The sequence below is a fragment of the Conger conger genome, chromosome 3, assembly GCF_963514075.1.
Source record: "Conger conger chromosome 3, fConCon1.1, whole genome shotgun sequence".
NCBI lineage: Eukaryota > Metazoa > Chordata > Actinopteri > Anguilliformes > Congridae > Conger > Conger conger.
The window spans coordinates 40,013,434-40,039,298 of NC_083762.1; the positions used below are offsets into that span (position 1 = coordinate 40,013,434).

The following is a 25,865-nucleotide window of genomic DNA, read 5'->3' on the forward strand; positions in this document are numbered from 1 at the left end:
AAAAAGAAAACAGCGCACACATACTTTTTGTTCTGAAAATCCTATGCGCACAGTGATCATGTTATGTGCAGGCCGACTAAACTTACTGTATAGTTCGGAAAGTTGGGTTTTCTCCAAAACCACATCGTCGGCGTCACTGTAGCAGCTTTTCGCAAACAGCAAAATGCAGAAAACTATAAGTACTCCCACCGTTCCAACATCAAAATGGTATAAACAATATGACCGCATTTCCCTGATAAAAAACTTTGAGAAGACAGGAGCTTTCCGAGAGACCAAAATCTCGTTGTGTGCTGTTTTGCTAGTTTTCGGATTTGCTCCGTCACCGTTTCACTCTCAGCGGGGCTGTAAGGGGCAGAATATTTCTTTTCCAGACGAGTATCTAGTGCTGGGCGGGATTCACCATTTGGCTATACTGAAAACCTGGTCCCGGTATTCAAATTCATTATAAATTCACCAAAAACTTACTGTTAATGTCTGTTCCCGAGGAATGTTACGTAAGCAACACATAAAGTCTCTGATTACTGAATCAAGAATGGCACATTTTGCGCCGTGAAGTAGTTAATTCATGAAAATGCACGGTATGTCATGGCTAATATCAAATCCAACTGCTATACATTGCATGATTTCATTGTAGCACAATTATATATTACATGTCGACAAACACAACCACTTTCCCTCCCCTTTATGATATGACGTTAGAATATAGATTTCAAGCTTGTAACACTGAACATCCTATAATATTAGTACACATTAGCACACTACTATCCGAAAGAGTAGCATATGTACTGACCCACGATCATGTGATAATGATGCTTCATCCTGTGTTCATACTAAAGGGCCTGAAATGCACCCAAAAACATTCAAAAAATTTAAGTATACAGATTATGCATATCTGTTCAGGGAAAAAACTACCTTTTAACATACCTGCATAGCTCGGGAATACCTGTCAATGTGCCTTGGTAGCCTTTATCTATCTTCCATCCTCCCTACGTTTTTGTACACATATTTCAGCTATTCAGGCACTCTCGCTCAGTCTTTATCATGGAATTTAGTAGTCCCTTTAATTTAGTTACCTTTCATTTTCTTTGCTTTGATGGGGGAAGAGGTTGTTTGTGGAAATTATCAATCAGATGTTCTGTCTTTGGTTGACTGAAGTATCTCAGTACTTCTGCCAATTACTTGTTTAAATGAAAACCAGCTCTGATTAAAATAAATACACACACTGGATACCTGAGATAAAGGCCAATTAAGTATGCACATTGAAATGATAGACTTAAGTGAGCACATTGAAATGGCTTAATTCAAACATAATGAGATTATGGTTTTACAGTAAGACCTAATTTGTCACATTACATTGCTTGGAGTAAATGGTACAGTATAATCACTTCAAATGTATCAGTACTTAGTGGATGACATAGTTATGTTGTAAACCCAAATGCTTATGTCTGAATTTGAACTCTCCCTCTGTCACACACAAACACAAACAACATAAGTCAAATGCATACACCAGTAGGCTACACATACGGTAATACACAAACATTGCCAGATCACACTGATTATTGCATGAAGAAAAGTAGAGCAAATGTAAACTTTATTTGCACAATTTGGAAATAAAAAATGCAGTCTAACACAGTTCAAGGCTCAGCCTCAAAAAAATTATACTCCTAAATATTTTTCACAATCCTTAAAAACAAACAAACAAAAAAAAATATCTACAGTGTGCCATACCTAAAACTGTAAACTTGTATAAAAGAACAGTATAAGAGTAGTCCAGTGTTCAATTCATTATTATGATCAGTAGTACAAATTTAAATCTTCAAGCAGCAAAATCTAGAACAATCCACATTGAATAAAAGCATACTATTTCACTGCTTTCGAGTGGAATTGTCCCGGAAAACACAGTAAATCTGATGAGAAAGCATTGTTTCCTGTTATGAAGTAATGCATTTATGATATTCACAAAAACACACAGTGCAACCATATAGTACACAAGTCTGCACAGGTTGTGAAAACACCCAACTAGTGCACTCAGCTTCTTAATACAGCATAGACATTCACAAAACCCAATGTGGATGTTCAGTAATTGTCCACTGAAATGTCAACTTTTTGTTTCCCTGTGCTTTTATACGTTACATTTTTAAATGTTGATGTTGAGCTTTTAAAAAGAGGATTTGTATCCTGTAAGAGAAAGAAGAATGATTAAACCATTGATTTTGTAAAGCACAATATTCTTCTGTTCTGGCCAATCACCAGGAATGTCATAGTTAATTTCAGGAACATACCGACTGCCACTTTGCCTTGGCCTTCTCTGCCTCAAATTTTGCGACTTCTTTCCGATCGTGAACTGACACCAGCAGTTTCCAAATTCCCAGCAAAATGATTCCAATGGTCAGGATGGACAGAGACACTCCCAGCACGATCATCGGTATGTTTGGTGGCTCTGGACAGTCTGCCAAAATGAGACACACTCAAAATAACTTTTCACTTTCAATTTCTCTCTGCCCACAGATCATGCACACATGCTTTTCACAGTTCACTGGCAGGCTGTTGACTGGCTGAGCTAAGCAGCCATTGTGTCAGGTTTTATGACTGCACCAGAATGTAAGGCACAAAATGCAACAGTACTGCACAACAGGCAATAGACCTTGTTTAAAAAAACAAAACAACAGAAAAACATTGTAATAGTACACTACAGGTAAATGATAAGGTGGAGGATCTTACCGGAGAGCTTGAGGTCATAGACGGTGTTTCCTTGCGGCTCAGGTGTGATGTTAAAAGAGATGATGCAGTCATTCTCGCCATTTAACTTACACAGGATCGACTGGCTCTCATCATAGTCTGAAAAAAAAGAAAAATCAGAGTATTATTTTTTCCGCCTTGTCTTTCTTCTGCATTCTTTTCTGGATAAAGACATAGATACCATGTTTCAGGGCTTTTTATCGAGTGGTCTGAAATTTCCATATCAATGGCAGACCTGGACCTCAGAATTTGTGTCTCAAGTTCGTAGCCTCTGGATGTACGCTCCGTTGGCTTCGAACATCAGATACACCTCTCAGCTTGCACCAGTGTGAATGGACTCATAATAAGTGCGATTTAAAGGGTCTGAGATCTGTATTCAACAGGCCCATAGTAGGTCTGTCTGTAAGACAAGGTAAATAATATGTTCCCCATTGTCAAGTGTCAAGTGAACAAATGTTGGCTGTGTTGTAGAATGCGATCATAGAGACTCATCAAGAGAAGCAGGCCTGCATTCCCCCTGTCCTCTGAGCCGAGTGACACTAAAACACACCGAGCTGGTTCACACACCCCAAAGGAATAGCCATTAGTCTTCAGCTCTTCAGTTACTATGCTGCAAAGCCAATCAGACCTTGGTGAAATATGGAATTGTTTAGGATTCAAATATTTCTCTAGGCTTTATTGGTGTATTGGAACCTATGAAATACTCTCGAAAAGTGCAAACCCTGCCTTATGGTCCTCTTGGTCGACTCAATTGTACCTGGCAAGATCAATCATTTGAATCCAAAACATTTACATATTTGACCTTGGTCTGAATTCGATACATGACAGTTATTTAGCTGACAATTTTATCCAAAGCGACTTAGAGTTAATAAGACTAAGCAGGGGACAATCTCCCCTGGAGCAATGTGGGGTTATGGGGCTTGGTCAAGGGCCCAAAAGCTGCATGGATCTTATCGTGGCTACACCAGGGCTTGAACCACCAACCTTTTGAGTTCTTGTCATGTAGCTTAGCCACTAGGCTACAGGCTACATGTGATGTTCTTCCCCTTAACATGCACAATTGAAACACTGGGCAAAACTATTTCTTATTTCAGGAACTAGTCATGTCAGCTCATATATGTGACGCAATGCAACCACGTAAACTACAGTGAGACTCTGACCTGTGGTCCAGTTGACGTAGGTGTGAATGACGCTGCACTTGTGGTGACACTCCTCGGGAGAGTCCTTTGCTTGGAGGTGACACTCGACGCAGCCCCTGTTGAGACACAAAGGCTGTGACCTCTCTAAAAGCCAGTCCCCACCGTGCCATTATTTCCAGAATGGCAAATGCTCCCAAACGACCAAGCAGGAGGAGGAGTGCTTGTGTAACCTCTGCTTTGCTGACTGTGGGCTGTGGTGGATTGTATCCTTCAGAACAGGGCTTTGGAGATGTAAATTATTTGTTGATGATAATGATTAAGTTATGATGGTTGTTACCTTGGGTGCGTGAAGAACTCCCATGCCCCCCTCCCACCCCACTCACGTTAAGACCTACAATGGAAATAAGCTTTCTTGCTATCCGTGGACATTTTTAATGAATGGTACTGGATGATGTTTCTGCCTGGACTTCTTCTTGTATTTCTTCTGATGATTATCACATGAAAATCAATAAATCAATCGAGTGCTCGCGCTCTGCGCCGAAAGCTTGGTGCTGGGCGGAACGTACCGGGAGGAGCTGCAGGAGTCTCCGCAGGTGGGGCATCGTTCGCAGGTGTCCCCGGAGGCTCCCGGGACTGCGCACGCACATTTCCCGCAGACGCACTTCCCCCTCCCGCTGCACAGCTCGCCGTCGGCAGAGACGCAGGCCTGTGTGCTGCTGCTGCAGTTGCAGAACTCCCCCGTCCAGCCGGCGTGGCACAAACACTCACCGCAGTTACACGCCCCGTGGCCTGCGCAAACAGGTACATCCGCACGTACATACACACGCGCACGCACACAAACATTTTCACACGCACGTACACACGCGCACACACACAAACATTTTCACACGTACGTACACACGAACACGCACATTTTCCCACGTACGTAGACACGCGCACGCACACAAACATTTTCACACGTACGTACACACGCGCATGCACACAAACATTTTCACACGTACGTACACATGCGCACACACACAAACATTTTCACACGTACGTACACACGCACATGCACACAAACATTTTCACACGTACGTACACACGAACACGCACACAAACATTTTCACACGTACGTACACATGCGCACGCACACAAACATTTTCACACATACGTACACACAAACACGCACATTTTCGCACGTACGTACACACGCACACGCACATTCTCACACGTACGTACACACGCACACGAACACGCACATTTTCACACGTACGTACACACGAACACGCACGTTTTCACACATACGCACACACACACACACGAGCATGCACATTTTCACACGTACGTACACACGCGCACGCACACACACATTTTCACACGTACGTACACACGAACACACACATTTTCACACGCACATGAGCATGCACATTTTCACACGTACATACACACACAAACGAGTTCGCGTACAGGTGAAGGAACGCACACGTGCGTATGTGATCACGCACACGCATGTCCACGCACACACAACGATCCACACACACGGGGAGAAGAGAGCCACAGGAGGGTTAGTGTACAATTTTACATGAAACATATTGCAAGTGGTTGAAGTCATAGGCACAATCCTCTTTTATGGTGTTTTCATGAATAATCCGTACATGTGTCAAATTTTTTATAAAACTAGTCTGCCACAGGAGGTAGGGAAGTAAACTGCATGATGTTTGGCTGATAGTCATGTCATCAACAGTGCTACTGTACCTTCATATAAAATCCCCATATATGTTATATACTTCGCTATATTCACTGGCCATCCAGGCCGCACACACCTACCTCCGCAGAGTTTCCCGCGGAATCGGGGGCAGGAGTAGTCGTCGCACTCGCAGTAGGCCCCGTGGATGCGGCCGAAGCTAGAGGCGTGGCAGACGCACTGGCCGCAGTAGCACTCCCCCTGGCCGCTGCAGATTTCGGCCCCCGGACGGGCCTTGCAGTCGCTGGTCTGCAGGCTGCCCTCGGTACATTCGCAGTGCGGGCCCATGTAGCCCGGCTGGCAGGTGCATAGACCGCACTCCAGCGCCCCCCGGCCCTCGCTGCAGCGGCTGCTGTTCAGCTCCGGCCGCCGGTGGCAGTCGCAGCTGCACAGCGCCTCCAGCTCCACCTCCAGGGCGTTGCGGAAGCCCACCGGTTTGATGGAGAAGCGCCTGGGGCTGGAGAAGCAGTCCGAGAGCTCCACGGTCACGTTAAAGGACACCTGAGGGAACGGCGCAGTTATCGTGACTAAAGGTTAAAGGTCATAGCTACGGGTTAGTGGAGAATGAATGGTGGCTATAGGCTAGAAGGAAATGGATAGTGGCTAGAGGTACATGAATGAATAGAAGCTAAATGTCAATGGAGAATGGATGGTGACTGAGGTATATGAAGAATTAATCCATCAATGGCACACGAATTGAAGCTACAAATCAATGGTGAATTATTTGAAGCTACAGATCCGTAGTGAATTCATTAATAACAGCTGCAATCAGCGGAAAATGAATGAGAATCAATGGAGAACAACATACAGTTTCCTGTATACTGCATTATTTTGTTGTGTATGACATAAACATAAACATGAGAGATCTCGGTCTGGTGATTATATAGTTTATAATCAGACCTCAGTCAGGGAACTATTTGACATGCTTTAATCCTTTATACACACCTGTACAGTTTCTGTACAGACATTCATTTGAACACATTTCCACCATAAGGGAAAATTTTGTATACATTTTCACCCATATTTTTTAAAATATGTTTTTTGACCCCAAGATATTTTAAGACCCTATGCTGATGAAAAGGACCCCTAGATATTTTAAGATCTTACGCTGACATTAAGGGGCACTGCCTACATTTTGTTTCATAGATCTTTATTAATTATGCATATTACCATGATTTAGGAAATGCATACGTTTATCTCTTACCTATTTGTGACTTTTGATTTCATTGCAAAATAAAGGAGAATGTATCTCGTCTGAGGTCATAGAAGATGCTGCCTCTTAATACAACCCAGCCTTCCTATCTAGTTGGATTTCCCATCTAGTTATCATTTTGTTCCTGTATGTAGATTATTATTACACGGGCTAGGTGTGTCCAGGGTGTCTGGAGCTGCGGCACTTTACCGTATTTCCAACTTTCACATTGGAGCAGCGTTTCTGACCAGGCTGGGCAGCCTGTCCGTCGTGACAGATAGCTGTGAAGGCGATCTGAAGGTCCCCTGTGTCCCCCAAGACCTCCATGTCAATTTCCGACCGCAGCTCCTGAAAATAGATATCGGCAAAATCCATTTGAATCCCGCCATCTTCACTTCCTGCTTCTTCAGAAGGCTTGCTCTGCAGCTGGGATTCCAAAACCAGTGTTGCATGTTACTACAGGCATGGCAGGAATTGCCAACACTTTCCCAGAAAGGTCTAAGGAGATCTGCTGATTTGTAGTCTAAGTCAATGTTTTAGCATCAGCATTGAGACATTTAAATCATTATGGAGATAGTGAGTCACTGCTGCTCTTATGGGGCTTCTTACCCGAGTCTCCTACAGTCAATTTGTATAGAAACGGCCGGCCACATACAATTTGTATGTGTATAGAAACGGCCGGCCTCTCTGCACCACGTGACTTCTGCTAACACTTTTCTCCATTGTGTAAGAATGAGAATGTACCCCATCTAAAAGCCCTAGGCTAATTTAGATATGAGAGGGTCAGAATGCCTGTAGGAAAGGCGTTATCAGATGTTATCTTGCTCCTGGCCTACTGCTGTGGGGAGGGATTGAAGGAGTAAATAACAAGAAGAGATCAAACTGTGAGCGAGTCGAGGCCTGTCAACGTCAGGCCGCGAGGCAGACAGGATAAAAAGGGAGGGAAAGGAGCCGCAAGGGGGAGGGAAGGAGGAGGGGGTGGGAGGGAGGAGGAAGTAGGGGAAGGGAGTGGAGCCCAGGCCCAGAGACAATAAACACATGCACACATAATAAACACCAGTCTCAACAGAACATACTATAGACTGAGCAGGCATGCAACCAGACATCTCTATCGGGGGGTGGGTGGGGTGGGGCTGAGCCTTTGCTGAGCCCCGCCCCCTTTGGTTACTGTTGCAATGTTCATGAAGTCGAGTCCAACAAAGCAAATGGAATTCTGAACTATGAAAGCGTGCAAACTACCCTATGGAGTTACCAAATTAAATATTTAGCCGAGTCATTTGGAAAAATGGCTCTTCGATTTCAGTGAGAAGCAGTAGGCCATGCCTTTGAAGGCTACATACAAAATGTAATTCTGGCTTGGCATTTAAATAATATAAATAAATAATAAAGTAGTTCAAAATTCAGTCATCTTATCACTTAGCTAGTGATTGAAATAGAAAACATGGTTATGAAGGACCAGCATTGTTCTTGTACAGCAGGGTGGGTCAGATAAGATAGGCTAGTCATTTGAAGGCAAACAACCTCTCACTGAGCACTTCCTTTGGCAGCAGTGCAGTGCATAAAATCATACAGTTGCGGAGTTTCAGTTAATGTTCACATCAATCATCAGAATCTCAGTGATTCCGACCATGACATAATTGTTGGTGCCAGACAGGGTAGTTTGAGTATCTCAGAAACTGCTGATCTACTTTGATTTTTACACACAACAGTCCCTAGAGTTTGCAGAGAAAGGTGCGCACATCCAGTGAGCAGCAGTTCTGGGGGAAAAACACGTTGTTAATGACAGAGGAGAGGTCGGAGGAAAAGGGCCAGACTGATCAAAGCTGACAGGAACATGACAGTAACGTGAATAACCACACAATACAACAGTGGTGAGCAGAAGAGCATCTCTGAACACAAAACACATAAAGTGGATAGGCTACAGCAGCAGAAAACCAATACGTCTAATAAATACCTAATAAAGTGCTCACTGAGTGTAGATACTGTAGCCTTAATACAGGCCCTAGCAGCATCGAGAAGACAAACGTCTAAAATGTTACATTTTTGCAAAGCAATTTGCAGTTCTTGGTCTTTATGATAGAAATGTTTTTGGGGTTTTTGTGTGGGCTATTAGACTACGTCAATGGGCTGCAAAGGAATGCAATCAAGGTAAATCAAAGAAATTGAATTTACTCCCACTTGAGAATTTCCTGTAGCCCTGTCCTCTTGTCTTTTGGTATGACGTGTTTTGTGATGGTGCTTCTGAGATGAGCTGGCCTAGTTCAGGAATAGTTTCATTTTTGAAAACTATCTCACGGCAGACCCCACAGATAGTCTCAGTAATTGTAAGACAGAGCATAAATTCTGTGGCAACCTCAGGGAAATGAATGACTAATTTCTGGTAAATTAATTACTAATTTTCCCAACCCTGTTTGCCATTTTCATTGTAGCCATCTTCCATCTCCTGAGCAATAACCCACTTCAGGGTGTCCCACTCATGTACAAGATTGACAGCAGGCAGGATTAAGGCAAAAAGTAAAGTGCTCCAGTACATGGACGACAATGCCTGCTTTACTCACTCCGAGGCAGAAGCTTAACTGGATTTTAAGAGCTTACCGGCTGCTTGGACTTGACCTCAAGATCAACAAGACTCAGATCCTACACAAACCAGCACCAAATGAACCCTCGTAAGCTCCCACAATTTGCGTTGATGGAACTAACTTAGCAAACATGGATCACTTCCCATATCTTCTCTCCACTAGACCAGTCATTGTTGCTGATCACAGGTTTTTCATGGGATTTAAGTCTGGCGACTGAGATGGCCATTGCAGAACTGTTTTTATGAAACCATTTCAGTGGATTTTGATGTATGCTTTGAGTCAATCTACCAACGGCCAAGACTCAGCTTCCTAGCAGAGGCAATCAGGTTTTCTGCCAAGATTTCCTGGTACTTTGTTTAATGAATTGTGCCATTGTTCTTAAATAGTGCCCCTGGACCACTGGCAGCAAAACATCTTAAAATCATCAAAGACCCACTGCCAAATTTGACAGTAGGTCTGCATTCCATTTTGCCACCAATACACAGCATTGACATGGTGTGTATGGCCAAAACGTTCAATTCTGGTCTTATTCGACTATAGCACTCTCTTTCAGTCTTAATTCTAATTATCCAGATGCTTGTTTTTGTTTATTGTATTCAGTAATGGCTGCTTTCGTGCCACCCCTCCAAAGAGTTTGCTGGTATGGAGGTGCCATTTTATGTTTTTTTAGACTTGGTAACTTCCTTACTGGCGGCACGGATGGTGCAGTGGGTAGCACTGCCGCCTCACAGTAAGGAGGTCCTGGGTTCGAATCCCCGTCGGCCGGGGCCTCTCTATGCGGAGTTTGCATGTTCTCCCCGTGTCTGCGTGGGTTTCCTCCGGGTACTCCGGTTTCCTCCCACAGTCCAAAGACATGCAGGTTAGGAGAGTCTAAATTGCCCATAGGTATGAGTGTGTGAGTGAATGGTGTGTGTGCCCTGCGATGGACTGGCGACCTGTCCAGGGTGTATTCCTGCCTTTCGCCCAATGTATGCTGGGATAGGCTCCAGCGACCCTGTTCAGGATAAGCGGGTTAGGATAATGAATGAATGAATGAATGACCTTCCTTACTGTTCGTGGGGATAATATGCACTTGCATCCTGTTCCTGGCATGTTTGCAACCATTCCATATGTTTTACGCCTTTTTATTATTGCCTTTGCAGTGCTCAGCATTGTTATGTTTAACCGTTTATGTATTTTTTGTACCCATTACCTGACATGTGATGGTCAATTATCATCTGTGTCTTCTGAATTGACAGTGCTATGGCTTTTCCCATGCTGATGGTGGGCAAAGGGATTTTGCATGCTTGTGACCTCATTTATACTCTGGAGTGCTGGAATGACACAATATACTGGTATTTCCTTTTACCTGAAATGAACTATCCATCCATCCATCCATCCATCCATTATCAGAACCCGCTTATCCTGATCAGGGTCGCAGGGGGGCTGGAGCCTATCCCAGCATACACTGGGCGAAAGGCAGGAATACACCCTGGACAGGTCACCAGTCTATCACAGGAAACACACACCATTCACTCACACACTCATACACTCATAAACTCATAAACTCATAAACTCATACCTACGGGCAATTTAGACTCTCCAATCAGCCAAACGTGCATGTCTTTGGACTGTGGGAGGAAACCGGAGTACCCGGAGGAAACCCACGCAGACACGGGGAGAACATGCAAACTCCGCACAGAGAGGCCCTGGCCGACGGGGATTCGAACCCAGGACCCCCTTGCTGTGAGGCGGCAGTGCTACCCACTGCACCATCCGTGCCGCCTGAAATGAACTAAATGAAACTAAATGAAAGTAAAATTGTATTGGCAATTTCACGTTGTTTGATTTTATAGATAGATAGATAGATTATTGAGGCGAGTTTCCCCCTCAACACTGTAAAGTGCTTTGGGTGTCTAGAAAAGCATTTTACAGTGTTGAGAGGGAAACTGGCCTCAACCACCACCAATGTGTTGCACCCACCTGGGTGATGCACCGCTACCATTTTTGCACCAGAACTTTCACCACACACCGGCTGAGGCGGAGAGGGAGAGAACAATGTTTTTGGCAATTGAATCAGGTGATGATTAGATGGCGGCCTGTAGAGTAGTGGTTAAGGTAAATGACTGGGACACGGAAGGTCGGTGGTTCTAATCCCGGTGTAGCCACAATAAGATCCGCACAGCCGTTGGGCCATTGGGCCTTTGAGCAAGGCCCTTAACCCTGCATTGCTCCAGGGGAGGATTGTCTCCTGCTTAATCTAATCAACTGTACGTTGCTCTGGATAAGGGTGCCAAATGCCAATAATGTAATGTAATGTAATGGCAGGTTGAAACAGCAATGTTGGGAATGTACAAAAATTTGTAGAGGTGCCAATAATTTGGCATGTACATGAGAGTACATGTATTGACATAAAAGTATATAGTTTTACTGTATCTTTGAACATAAAATATAACTTACTATCCATGTTGTTTATTATACAGAGCCTTTTTTTATAATTCCAATCATTTCCAATAATTCTAGAGCCCATTGTATATGTATACTCCTGTGATATGTATATTCCTGTCTTGGAACTTTTTAAACGCAGCTAGTTGGGTTACTTTTTTAACTTGAGCTACAATGTAAGCTACTCAGTCCCAGGCATCACCAACTGTAACCAAAATGAATGATACCACTCCTTGAATTGATACAGAATCAGTCAGAAAATGCAATTTCTCTTATATGACACAAATTACTGAAAATGATACAAGCTACACATTGGCATGTGCTTGTGATGATAGTAGGATAACCACATTCCCTTCCTTGTATAAGATGTTTTCCCTTCAAATTACACATCGCATGTTACAGGTGATGTTGTTTGAAGTACAGTAGACAGTGCTGTAGCAGTTGCCATCTGTGCTGATAAACCTTGATAGAGACCAGGTTAGCATTAGGGCATTTGAGGCTTTTGGCTAATTTCACTTAAAACATACACTAGATGCAGACACACATTCTGTACATACAAATACACATGCACAGAAGAATAGATATACACAATTATGCACACAAGCACACATGAGATTATCAGAACTTTCTTACTTTATAAGCAGTCAAGATCAGTTCCAGAATGTTCTGTGAGTCATCTTCAAGAACTCCAACTGTGGCTCCAGGGATGAGATTGGCATAATTCTGTAACAAACAAATAGAAACTGAGTATCAATTCAAACAGAGGAAGCAGATGACAGAGAGGCACTCCTTCCATGTTTATTTCTGTTAGGAAAGATGGGACATAACACACATTATACCCTTTGTCCCAAAATATACACTCACACACACACACACAGACAAAAACACACATGCACGCAGAGACACACACAGTTTCGATTGGACCATTTACGCTTTGACTGTTCATCATACAGTATTATACCTTATTAGCAGACAGCATTGTGCTCATGCTGGTAGAGTAATCACTGTGGCATATTTGGCTATGCCTGTAGTTTCTATGCATTTTACAAAGGAACATGATCTATTAATATGTGGAATATGTGGCTTCAGCAGGGGGCTGCTTGTTCGCACATGTCCTATGGCCACTCAACAGAACATCAAGGGAACACATAACATTACTCGACTGTCTGATTTTTCTGTCTTTGCCATGGGAAACTCTCTCTGAGTTCTGATTGCCGCATGCACAGTGTCATGTCTCTAGGTGATGAAAAGAATGCCTCTCTCACCTCATAGATGGCCTTCTGGTTTTTAGTCACAGCAAATATCAGAAGTATATTGTTTTCCACCAGCTTGTCTATGAGTTGGCCAAGAGTTGGGTACTCCTGGGGATACAAATGAAAAGTTCTCAACTGGAGAAACTTTAAGTTCAGTACACTTCTAGGACGTGACACTAGCTGGTGCACATTACCAAGACTGCAGCCTTAGAGTATTCGTTGTTGCTGTCCAGGTGGCATTCGCCATCATTGGGGACAACAATGCCAGCCATTTTGCTGTCCATCCCAAAGTGCGAGTCTGCATCGCTGACAAAGACCACCAGGTGCATGGAGTCATTTCTCCAGCCGATTTTATCCTGGAGGAGGGAGACACAAGCTGCTTTAACTGAAGCAGGACAGGCAGGAATTGAGAAATTGCCCAAGTTATGAAACATAATAAATGTTGTCGCAAACAATTTGCTCGCAACCTATCGAAATATCTCACCCACCCCACAGACCGCGGCCTGCATAATCGCATCAAAGCCACACTCCAGCTCGTCCTCATTAGCAGACACGCGCTGCTTTTTTATAATTTCATTGAATTTATCCGCACTGCTGGTGAGTGGCAACACGTGCTTGTATCCAAAGGTGGGCAAACAGTAATTATCCACACTCCTACAGAAAACAAGAGGGATGGGGGGTTGGAAAAGCTCTCCTTGCCCATACAATGAACGACCGTGCTCACTGTTCATGTGGTCCTTAAAAAGTCACAGTGCCTCGTCAACTAATGGTGCTGACAGCCTTTACAGGAAAACAATATTTATGAATATGATTCAACAAATGTTGAGCTGATAAAGACATGCCATAGGCATGCCAATGATACAGGTAAAAGCAATTGTATTGGGACAGTGACACAATTTTGGTTGTTTTGGCTGTGTACTCCAGCACATTTGTTTTGAAATGAAACCTTAAAAATTAGGTTAAAGTGCAGACTGTCAACTTTAATTTGCAGTTACGTTCATATCCAATGATCCATGCAGGATTTACAGCCCTTTTTATACATAGTCCTTCCTTTTAAAGCAAGTCCCTCCATTCCAAATTAACACACAGTAAGTAATCTTTGTTCATCTTTGCGATGGGCTCTGCTCAGTCTGTATTGCAGCCATATTAAGTTCCTGTTGGATCTGGGAGCTTTTTATCTTCAGTCTTGTCTTCAGCAAGTTAAATATGTACATGTTCAGTTCAGTCAAGACATTCCGCTTTTTGGCCCTGAAAATATTGTCAATAGGCCTCATGCAAGAACCAGTCATATGGACAGATCTGTTCTTAAATTGCTTAAATCTCTTAAAACAAGTGATTTAAGAGAACTTGCTGTATTCACCAATTTTTACTTATTTAGAATTTTTTATTTGGTAGGAACAACACTTACGAGAGGTCCCAATCTGTCATACGAGTCATGTAAACGAGAGTCTTGCAGTGCATGTCAGTGCAGCTTGCTTGGCACACAGAGCTCAGATCCAACTTTCAAACTACATTGTATTACAATGCATTTAGCAAACACTCTTATCCAGAGTGACGTACAACGAATTGCAGATCGAACGCAGGGACAAGTGTGAAGAGGACCCTAGAGGACAGTACTGCTCCGAGTCCTAGCGTGACCATACAGATACCATACCATACCATACCAAACTAGGCATTGCAGATAAAATAGGAATGAAGATTCAGCAACTGCATTGCTTATTTCTCAAATATTTTCAGAAACTTATTTCAGTGGATGGTTTAGGAGTAAAAAGATAAAGTATATAAACGGTCCACTATATAATTATCTTTAGCAAATTCTTTTTAAAATGAACCGCAGTCTACCAAATCTGGTACACTCTATATGAGATGTTCCTTGTTCTTGTTTAACCACATTGGCCATCTGTCTTACAAAATCCACCTACAGTACTATATATGCTCTATTATAACGGACAATTTTCTTGAAGTAAGAAGCATTTGTTGAATCTGACGTGGCACACTCTACAATCCCATCCAACAAAAAACGTAAGAGAAATATATGATAATAAAACAAAATTGTTCTTGCATGAGGCCCATTGGTTTGCAGCATGGTAAAGCACTGTCCAGTGGGTTTTGAGACATTTGGTTGGATCTGACAAGATGAGAATTCTTTGAAACACTTCAGAATTTATCTTGTTGCCGCTGTCAGCAGTCACCTCATCAATAAAGACAAATAAGACAGTTTCAGTGGCAGTCATACGTGTTCTCCCCATGTTTCACGGATGAGGAGGGTGGTTTGGATCATGAACAGTTATTTTATTTCTCCATAGTTTTCTGTTTCAATTACTTTGGTACAAGTTAATAATTGTCTCATCTGCCCATAAGACAACAACTCAACAGTTTTTAATGTACTGTTTAGCAAACTCTAAACTGGTTGTTCTGTTCCTCAGGCTGACCAGTGGTTTACATCTTGTGATTAACTCTCTGATATTATGCTGGTGTAGTCTTGTCTTTAGGTATATGTCTTTAACACATCTACACCTACATCATGGAGAGGGTTCTTGACCTGATCATTAGTTGAAGAGGGGTTTTTCACCACAATTGAAAGTATTCTTTGGTCATCCAGAGCAGTGGTCTTCCATGGTCTACCAGGTTTCTTCATATTGCTGAGGTCATAAGTCCATTCTTCCTTCTTAACAATGTACCAAATAATAGATTTTGAGGAATGTTTCAGCAATATCTCTGATCTATTTATTCAGATTTGGATATACAGTACATACTTCTGTAAGTATGTTCTTGCAGGTACACTTTGCTGCAGTTTCAAAATCAAATGTCCACTAGGGGTGGGAAAGAGGTTCAGATCTTAAAGGGGAGGTTCACCTTTTCACTGACACAAAGTACCACCTAATCATCCAGATTTCCATGTGGTGACAATTTACATGAGAAAAACTTGGAAAAACAGGAATGTCTCTTTCGAAATATATGGACAGTTACTCGTGGACATCAACAGAGCTCAAAAAATGCACATTTAATTCAGAACTGTCCTGTTCACAAAAAAAGTTCTCAGTGGTACGTATACTCCATGAGACTAAGCTGACATTTTTCTACCCTGTGATGGCCTGCTTAACTGGCATTTACACTTCTTTAGTCCTCATGCAGGAGACTACAACTAAAACTACAACAGAGTCCAAATGCAAATTCCACACATAGAATCAAATCTACACTTCACATTCTTCACACAGCTGACCAAGAAACAGCTAAGCAGCCAATTGTCCAGTTACCTTTGGTAACCCAAAATATATATAAAAAGGGCAACAAATCCCTTCATGGTTCCCCAAATATGAAAGTAAATAAAAAAAAATTAAAGCTGACAGTCTGCACTGTCATAGTCACAGTTTCTTATAAAATCCAATGCATTGGATTATAAAATGGTGTCACGTTTAACTAGATATTTGAAATAGATTATGAAATGATTTATATAAAAGACACATTAAGCAATTCATGAAATATGAACATCTAACTCTAATGATAAAAAAATAATGATGATCATGATGAAGGCAATGAAAATAATAATTTCAGAACATTCGCACATGAAAATGTTTCTGATTTGCTGGAGCTGTATTCAGAGACTGACCTGCAAGGGTTCTCCAGCTGTGCAGGAGTGATTTTAATAAAAGGGAGGACTGGTTTCTCAACAAATGATCCAAAGCCCAGCTGGAATTTACTGGTAAGCTTGGCCATCTCCTTGGACAGTGTGGACCCCAAGTCCTTGATCATCGCAAGGTCGTCAACCATGGATGCAGACAGGTCCATCAGGTAGTAAATGTCCACTGGGTAATCCTTTGTTTGCTGAACATTGATTTGGAATGTGACCTTGCTGCCTGTCAAGAAAAATGCAGAAGTTTTTGTATGCTTATCATTCAGATGTAGTGGAGAACACTAAGACCTGACTACGCTTTGTAACAGTATCTTTCTCCGATGTTAGAACTTCCTCAAATGGCACAGAACACCAGCATCAGTTCCATTTAGTATAATATTCTATGCAACTCTGGGAGGTTGCAATTAAACCTGGACAGTGAAAAAAGCAGTCCAATAAGCCCTATCTTCCATCGGCTGAAAAATATTATCAGGTTCATCCGTTCAAGCTACTGCTCATATGGGGGATAGGCCTGAGCCCCAGTTTTATTAGTGAGTGAAATTGAGGTGCAAAAACTGAAGAAAAGTAGGCCCACCTGGTCGTAGCTTCAGTGACATTCTCTGTGGTGATATCTGGGTAAAGTTGTCACTACTGTTCCTTCGCCCCACAGGCTCATCTTCATGGATAAGTGTGCTGGTGACAGGGAACTCCACAAATTCCTCCGTACACCCCATATACATCAATGACTGTGGTGTATTGCATCTTTCACTGACTGAAAACGAGTCTGTGAAGTTCTGATAAATAAACACAAATCATATTTTTTAGTCATATAGGAATGAGAGGTCTTGTGTTCTATTTTTCTGCATTCACGCAAAAACTGCAACATTCTCAATACAGATCAGGAACAAGTGAAATGTTGATAACGTTATTAAAACAAGATTATGAAAATATTATGAAATTATAGCCATAAGGTATAATACCTCTTGTGTACACCAAGAGCAGTGTGGACCGAGACGCAGGCATTCGTCGCAGGTCATCGCCCTCCCAGCGGAACAAGACCCTGAATGTCACAAACCCGCAATGCTCAGTGTGGTTAATACTGTCACGAACTGAGTGATTTTTCACACGCTACTGACGCAGTACTTTACAGCTGCTGTACATCACGTTCTTGGTTCGTTGCTGTCTTTTTATTTTTACTTTCTGTGGTTGAATACTTTTTTTTTATAAGTCATAAAAAATATGTTATATTTATTAACATATGTAGCCTAGCCTATAGGCTATATCGCTACGATGGTCTGGTGTGAAGGGAAGGACTACCTTTGCTGATAAAACTTTCGAAGACCATTACAGTCATTAGCCTACATTATTTTCCACTGCACAATTATCAGTGGTCTAAATTGGGGTTAAACGCCGTGCACGACATATTGAAGAGACAAGTGTATTATTTGGGGTACATACATGGCACGTTACCCGAAAAATGCTTTCGTTGGCATGTAGCTATCTCTTCACAGTGAATGTATTCTCAATTGTGTCCTTACCTTCCACATTGCTGGCCATGTACAGAAGAATAAGGCTTAGAAGTTCAATCCCCATTAGTCTTCACGGTTTCTTCTGCCTCAGCTAAAAAATAAAACGTTTTCAGATCATTTTGTATTAGTTTCCTCCATGATTAAAAAATATCGGGAAAGTGATCTTGTTTTGAACAGCTCTGGTAAAAAAAAGACCACCACTCGATCTCACCTAAGCAGGACGATAACGCGGTGTGTTGTTCAGACATAGTTACGTGTCTTACCTTTTATATTCACTTCCGTACAGGTAAGAACATAAAAGGTGTGTGGAAATGTATGCGAGGATTGAAATCACAGATGGCACTAGTGCAGAGGTTTGCTGCCACAGGTAGGTTAAACTGTATTACCTGCGTGCATTTCAAACGCCGTACACGTGAGATAAACTAAAAATAAACATTAAAAAATATATATCTTATATTTAGCCTATTGTATAGCTATTCAAGTGTATTTTACCGCCGGCGAAAAGTAGGCTATGTCTCTCCCACCAATAATGCGTCTTCTTGCATTCGCTGTTTTCATTGTAATTCATTTTTACAAAGTAATTCATATTTTAAAGCCCTGTAGTACTCAAATTAGGATGAGAAAATGTTTTCTAGGGTTACGATACTTCGTACATATCTTCATAGGCCTTAGACAAGAGTCATTAGGTTGAATCTAGTAGGTTATTTTGTTTTTGTTAATAAATGAAGACTACAGGCAATAGTCTTTTTTAATTATCTTGCCTAAAAACCGGCAGAAATTGGTGTAAAATTAAATGATATAGGCCTAGATACATTAAAAAAAACTTTATTGACAATAAGGCAAGGCTAATTAACGTCACTCTGCTATTTATCATATAAATAAATTTATAATTATTTCGAGAAATTTAATGGACCAGTGATAAAGAATCAGGTTGCAGTATCGGTTCTTTATAGCGCTTCTCATTTTTCTATGGTCACTGTGGCTTCCATATGGAAATCCCGAAATAAAAGGCAAATGGGGAAATGTGTCGTACACTACCCTGTGCAATAGCATGCCATGTCATTTGAAATACACATACGTACATCTATTACATAGTAGCATATTCAGCTTCCAATATGTTGAAAGGACTATTGCAACTCTATTCATTATTTATTTTTAATTGGCACCACTGAAGAGTCTTTCAGACACAGAGGAGGCGGCCACAATATAATAATGACTTATGCCTTTTAATTATTTTTGAACCTTTATGTTGTAGAAGAAACATAATAATTATTTAGAAGTTGTAATTAACCCTAAATCTCTACACCAATTTATCCAACACACTCAGTCAAAAGCTGCTGTGTCAATTTTTACATTTTATGGGATGTCCATAAATATAAAGTAGTGTGCATCCTTAAAATCAAAATAAGAGTAATACTAGATACAGGGTATCATCAGTTATCTGCACAATCTCTATATACATGAAACTGATCACAGAGAACAGCTCTATTTTCACTATGACACCTCCCTTTGAATGTGTAAGAGGGCCAATGTGAACTCTGGTGACGTATCCCCTTAAGTGTATCATCACAAGGCATTCAAATGAGGTTCCTTGCTGCTTTAAATTACAATTTGCATATAATGCCCTAAATGAAAGAACTCCTTAAAACTGATACTGCCCCATTCCCATTTGTACTCAGGAAAGCATTATATTTGTCTTATGAAGGCCTTACAAGGGAACAATGAACGCACACTCTTCCCTTTTATACAATGCATACGGCTGTGCTGTGCATTTGCTACTGTCAAGAAGGCTGCACTCATGCGATCTTGGAACATCGGTCTTATTCAAACCACAGTGATTTTGTCAATTTCACACTGGGCAGTATTATAGCCCTTTTCCATGCACAAGATTCACCAGAAGAAGAATCAACATATTAAGGTTTGAGCGTCAGTGGTCGATGTAAGGAACTTGACCTTGAGCTCCTCACATCATCTTGTTAAGGGATTGAGAAACTATCAACAACCTTATGAGTATGACAGATCGCAGGACTGCTTAACACGGGCTCTTTCCAGCGTAGCGAGAAGCAAGAGAGAACACAAGAAAAACAGAAGTAGAAGAGGAGGGATAGTTAAAAAACTTGAAAAAACTAAAAAGCAGAATGATAGAGGGAGAGAGAGGGAGGGAGAGGATGGGATACTGTACCTGAGGGGAGCACAGACTGGCAGAGTGGCAGTAGAAAGAGCTTCTCCGTGTCTGATAGAGGGCAGCTTTATAAACATGTTGCACCTGTTCCAGGGCAGTGCCAGCGTGTTCACACACAGACATTATGTGTCACGTGTCATTTGTGACATCAATTTAGATGTGGTTACCTTGAGGATATGGGTAATAGCTGACACTGGCATGTATTTCAATATGCTCATTAGCTGAAGCCCAACACATTCAACTGTACAGGCAGTGGCACTGTACAGAAGAGTGAAGGGTTATGATCTTGTAATTGCATTTTTCTGGCATGGCCTGGGTCAAGTTGATGTGTATTGTTACTGAATAGTACTGAGTGATCATCTTTGCCCCCAAGTGAAATAATTTGTTTGCTGCAGAGATGGGGGTCCTTCAAGCTGACAATAGCCCAGTCAACAGGGCTCTGAGTAGTTTGAGAAGCATGATGCTGACACTAACATTATCTATCCATATGGCCTTCTCATTCACCAGATCTGAATGCAGATAGGTCTTTATGGGATATTATGGACCATACCAAAACAGCATTTCCCCTTCCATGAAGGAAGATTTTATTGACTTTTGTCAAGTTAATCAAACCAGGTGGTGCCATATTCCTCCTGTAGAATTCCAGGCACGGGTAGACTCCATACCACATCACATACATTGTATTGTGGAATGTTCTGGCCATACATAGTAGCCCATCATTCTAATAAGTGACATTATACTGGTATTTATGGCTCAGGCAGTAAGAGCAGTCGTCTGGCAGTCGGAGAGTTGCCGGTTCGATCCCCGCCCGGGCTGTGTCGAAGTGTCCCTGAGCAAGACACCTAACCCCCGAATGCTCCTGACGAGCTGGTTGGTGCCTTGCATGGCAGCCAATCACCGTTGGTGTGTGAGTGTGTGTATGAATGGGTGAATGGAGAAGCATCAATTGTACAGCGCTTTGGATAAAGGCGCTATATAAATGCCAACCATTTACCATTTTATATTATTTTGTTCACTACCTGTATATGCTGGCGAGGTAATGTAAAGGTCATGCATGAAATATCAACACATTTTTTCAAAAGTATAGTACAATCCACAGGAGATTTAACTGCATGGAATACAGTGTTCATGTTACCAGAAAATATGGAGGTTTTCTGGGTAACAAACATTTCTTTAGTACATTATGGCTATTAAACTTAGTTTATATACACACAACAATGTATAGTGTGTCATGTAAGAGGCCATTTAAGCCTATCTCGGGTAACGATTTTGATCTTACCCAAATGTCAAACATTTTTGGTTCATATTTTAAAAGTGTGGGTAAAGACACTAAGTAATAAAATAGCAATTTGATTCTGCAGTTGTGTCATTTCCAGTACAGAAAGGGCTGGGAGAATTTTAGGTTATTATAAAAAAATGAATAGCTAGATGTTTTATTCTGTCCCACTGCAATGTCTCATACCAAATATGTATATATTTAAAATCTCTCAACTCCAAAGAACATATTAGCTTAGCAATCATGACAGTAGTCAAAACAGAAAAGGTCCAGACAGACACAGAGATTTGCTTCATAATATGGTGGCATAATGGATAAGAATAATTCTTAAAGGACCCGTTGACTGTTCTGTTCTGATCACATTCATGAGTCAGTTAGTCTGAATGCCGACTGAGCACTGGACCAATGGAATATAAGTTAATATTTAACATGACAGACAAATAAGTAATGTGCACAGCACAGTCTTCATATTTCAAGGAGTGGCAGTATTTTAATGATTAACACCAAGAGAAAAAAAGCTATATAACATTCTCTGAGTAGAATTACGAAATAGTGACAGGAAAATCACAACCTTTGCAGCTACCTTCATAACATGCCCAGGAATATGACACCAGCATAACTGAGACTCACCCTTGCTGTTTTCTGCATACACATTTCCGCTTAGTATCTCCTACAGTGATTCCATTCTTATCACTTGATTTAGGACACAGTATACGCAGTAACAAGAGTAATTTCAGAATGTCTTAGGCAGAATCAGTCAACAGCTCAGTTGACATTTTGTAGAATTAAAGGCATATGTAAAAATGTAAATCATAGTTATTGGTTTGTTTTCTGATGCTTTTAAAGAGCAAGACCCGTTTTTGTCACTTCTTATCATAGTTTGCTTAGATAATTTTCAAAAACTGGCCTCGGAACATTTAAAATTAATTTGACGGCGAAATTATTTACACTTATATGACATCTGTAATCTCAACTGAGAATGGTCCTAGTTGCTCTTTTAATGACATATTAATTAAACAACAATGGTTCAATGTTGAACAGTTATAGTTGGACTTATAAGCAAAGCCCCATATGATACTCTACAGTCCTTCTAGTTTTTGTAATCTTATTTACTGGAAAAGATGAGAATTGCATTTGTATGTAACCACTATCTTATTCATATCATATCATAGTCCTGCTTCACTGAAGTCTTGGTTAACCACAGATTCCTTATGGCAAGCCTGTATGTCACATTGAGAACAGAAAAACACAATCTGATCAAGCAACATCATAGGGTCATGCTGTACTGCATTTCCAGTCGAAGGAACCTGTAGTGTTAATTGTTAAACTTTCTCCTCTGCCAGCTCATGTGTACGCATACTAATGTTACGAAGATGACCGGAGGGATGGAATAAGGGTCTGAGAGAAGACGACGGACTATATCTTAACAGTGAAACGTATCAAGCGAGGGAACTTTCACGACAAAGTATCTTTTGTGCCATTGTGTCATTAATGTTGCATTTGTTCGGTATGCACATGGCGACACAAACGCACTCTTATCTAACGAGGCAAAGCAAAAGGGAGAGAAGGAGAGAGAAACCGTGAAAGAGAGGGAGGGAAAGGAGTGGGGCAGAAATGGCAGAAAAGGGGAGAGAGGGAGTCAGAATCGGGGAGGGGAGGAATGGTGTGTGAAAGAGGCCTGTGGAGAACAGGGCTGGCAGACGCAGGTGGCAGATCTCAGACAGCTGCGCCGCAGATCTCCTTCCTCGTCTCCTCCTCGCGGCTTCCTGTCAGGCGCCACCGCACCCCTTTATATCCTGGGGAGCCCCATCTGCCATTCGGGGACCCGCCTCTCGCCCGACTCGCACCCCCTTCCCCCTGGACTCTGGCACGCTCGCTAACAAACACGACGGCCGCGACCGTCGGGGACCTGCCTCTCCTCGACGGCCGAGCGAGCGCTCTCTCTGAGGCAGCGGCCGGGGGGGTTTGTCGAGGGGCCCGTGTCTGGTACCGGCCCCCGTCTGCGGGAAACGCGAATGTACCCGCCGCGTTGACGGAGCAACCGGGAACACCTCGCGCCGATAACTTCCCCTGTCATCCCTTATGAACTGCAACCGTGGTAGCATCAGCGTGAACCTGGTCCCCTTCAAACCAACAGCGCAGCCCTCCTGTGGCCTAAAGAGCCGGTAAAATTCAGGGGCTCAAAGTAGAAATTCCGCGTCAACGGGCTCACACACACTCATGCGCTCAAGCACACACACTGCCTGGCCACCTACACTGACAAGCGAATAGTGCGCACAGCTCATTTGAAACAAACAATTATGAAAAGAAAAGTAGAATTTGGCTGTGTTCGAAAGCGCATACTTAGGATACTTCTCATACTGCATTTCAATGAAAATCTGCCTGAAATTTAGTAGGAGTAGTATGCGGTTTCGAAACACTGCCTCTGCTTCACATTTATGACCCGCAAATAGGTACCGTCGCGTGGTGTTAAAATGAACTCACCTCCACAGGCCTTCTCTGATAACATGCTGTCCGAGCTGAAGTGTCCAGGTCCGGCTTCAGGGGTGGAAAACAGGGGGGAAAACATGGGAGTCCACGGCTGCTCTTTAACAAAGTAACAGTAAACCAACAGTAACAGACTGCTTCAGAGAGTATGACACACTTTCTCTCCCCCTGAGCTCGGCATTGGGCTGGGAGGCTTATTCCGGCCCTGAATGATAGTAGCAACTGCTGGACTGATGCATAGGAATACCATCCGTTCATTAGCACGGGATAATAGGATAAATTTAGATTGACAGCCCAAGTGTGTAAGCGTTCGCAGATGACACACAGAAAAGTTATGCCTGACGCTGACCCCCCCCCCCCCCCCACCACCCCCTCTCTCCATGGGAGCACAAAGCGAAACTAACACGGACAAAAAATGCCTGTGTGCAGATTTTTGTTTTGTTTAGCGGCCTGTTGGTGGGCAAATCTGCCAGATAAGGACATTTTCTTTTTGGTTCAGAGAAGAGCCCACAGCATGCATATGACATTGGGTGCTGTGTTCTTTCCCCTTAGCAGAATGACCGGAATGTGAATGAGATGTAATGTAGGCACAGTGTGAGATCTGGGCACAGCACAACCTGTGCCAGTTAAGACATGGCATGGCATGCTCACAGGACCAATAAACCTGATGAAAGTTATTCCGTGTGGGCATATCGGTAGTTTGAGCGTGGCCAGACTTTTGTTTGACTGAGTTCTTGTGCCTTTTAACGAAGAGGTCTGAGCCACACATAGATTTAAAGACACTCATGGTCTTCCTCTAGACATTGATCAGTATCCTGGTGTAAAATCCAACTATGACCAGCTTGAAATGCCAGCTGTTTGAAAACCTAGTTTGTGCTCTTTTTTTTCAGCAGGGTACTTTTCTGTCATTCTATCGGAAACAAATATGGAGTTGAAAAACGGACAATAAATGAATAAATTACATATAAATAATGCATTTAAAAATGAATAAACGTTAAATAGAAAATTAGACTTTATTGATTTGCTCATACATGACAGACTGGCCATTCTGTACAGTGGAACAGATCCTGCATCCTACTCTGCATCAAATACATGTTTCATAAATGTCCTTTTATCTCATCTATAATCTAAATGTAAATATGGTATGTCTAGTCAATGTGTGAGACATTCTACTATAAGAGTCTATGAAATTACATATTGCAATACTAAAGTGTGACTGAAAGTAACTCAACTGATAAGAGAGATATGATGTCTAGCACAGCACATGCATGTACATGTACAGTCTTGTAGGCTGTCGTAGAATGAAATCGAATCCCTGCTATCCCCGCCCCCTGTTGTGGCACGGCACATGTCTTCTCAGCTGTGGTGGGTTACCGAGAGAGCTGTCGGTATCCCCCTTTGAGCGAGACATACTCGGTGGAGCAGTCTTGTGGGAATTGCTGGAATTCTCGTCCGGTTTGAGGAAACAGCCGCCGGTAATCTCGGTCCCTGGCCTCGGCAAGCCAACTGCTGCAGTGGAGTTATACGCAGCGGTGCCTTGCTGTCTATGGTATTATCTCATTTAAGGCCTTTGGCTTTGAGGGGCTCAATGGGGGCTGAAGTTACAAAGGCTTTATTGATAAAGGCTCTATTGATAGAGACAGAAGCAGCCTTCCTTTGTTCGGTTTAATCAAGACCGCAAACCGAGGCTGTATTTAGCGGTGTCAGTTATCGACAAGACTTCTGG

The 25,865-nt window shown here is 42.2% G+C and overlaps 2 protein-coding genes across 5 annotated transcripts in view; both read right to left on the minus strand.

Moving 5' to 3' along the window:
* The window catches only part of pla2r1 (phospholipase A2 receptor 1), a 44,347-nt gene extending 44,022 nt beyond the window's left edge, over nt 1–325 (minus strand). For both annotated transcript variants that reach the window (XM_061234833.1, XM_061234831.1), the window contains exon 1: nt 87–325. In XM_061234833.1, the coding sequence (XP_061090817.1) occupies nt 87–228 (142 nt within the window). In that variant the 5' untranslated portion in view covers nt 229–325. The remainder of the gene's footprint in view (nt 1–86) is intronic.
* A 1,249-nt stretch (nt 326–1,574) lies between these two features.
* Nucleotides 1,575–24,271, minus strand: itgb6 (integrin, beta 6). 3 transcript variants are annotated; one of them, XM_061233467.1, is made up of 16 exons: nt 24,137–24,271; nt 18,204–18,285; nt 17,646–17,725; nt 17,261–17,459; nt 16,663–16,909; nt 13,541–13,706; nt 13,247–13,408; nt 13,065–13,160; nt 12,433–12,522; nt 7,007–7,144; nt 5,688–6,105; nt 4,445–4,667; nt 3,900–3,994; nt 2,722–2,838; nt 2,283–2,449; nt 1,575–2,178 (listed from the first exon to the last, which is right to left on the minus strand). In XM_061233467.1, the coding sequence occupies exons 2-16, from the start codon at nt 18,256–18,258 to the stop codon at nt 2,077–2,079; spliced, it is 2,355 nt and encodes a 784-aa protein (XP_061089451.1). In that variant the 5' UTR covers nt 18,259–18,285; nt 24,137–24,271; the 3' UTR covers nt 1,575–2,076. The 3 variants fall into 3 exon arrangements, with proteins under 3 accessions (XP_061089451.1, XP_061089452.1, XP_061089450.1); XM_061233468.1 differs by lacking the exon at nt 24,137–24,271 and adding an exon at nt 18,458–18,470; XM_061233466.1 differs by lacking the exon at nt 24,137–24,271 and having other exon boundaries at nt 18,204–18,434.
* Between the last annotated feature and the right edge of the window lie 1,594 nt (nt 24,272–25,865).

Excerpts from the sequence above, each read along its gene's own strand:
- itgb6 (XM_061233467.1), bottom strand. The coding sequence starts at position 18,258 with ATGGGGATTGAACTTCTAAGCCTTATTCTTCTGTACATGGCCAGCAAT. Across the intron at positions 3,995-4,444 it reads GACTCCTGCAGCTCCTCCCG|GGGCTGCGTCGAGTGTCACC; the intron begins GTACGTTCCGCC and ends GTGTCTCAACAG. Across the intron at positions 2,450-2,721 it reads CTATGACCTCAAGCTCTCCG|ACTGTCCAGAGCCACCAAAC; the intron begins GTAAGATCCTCC and ends TCATTTTGGCAG.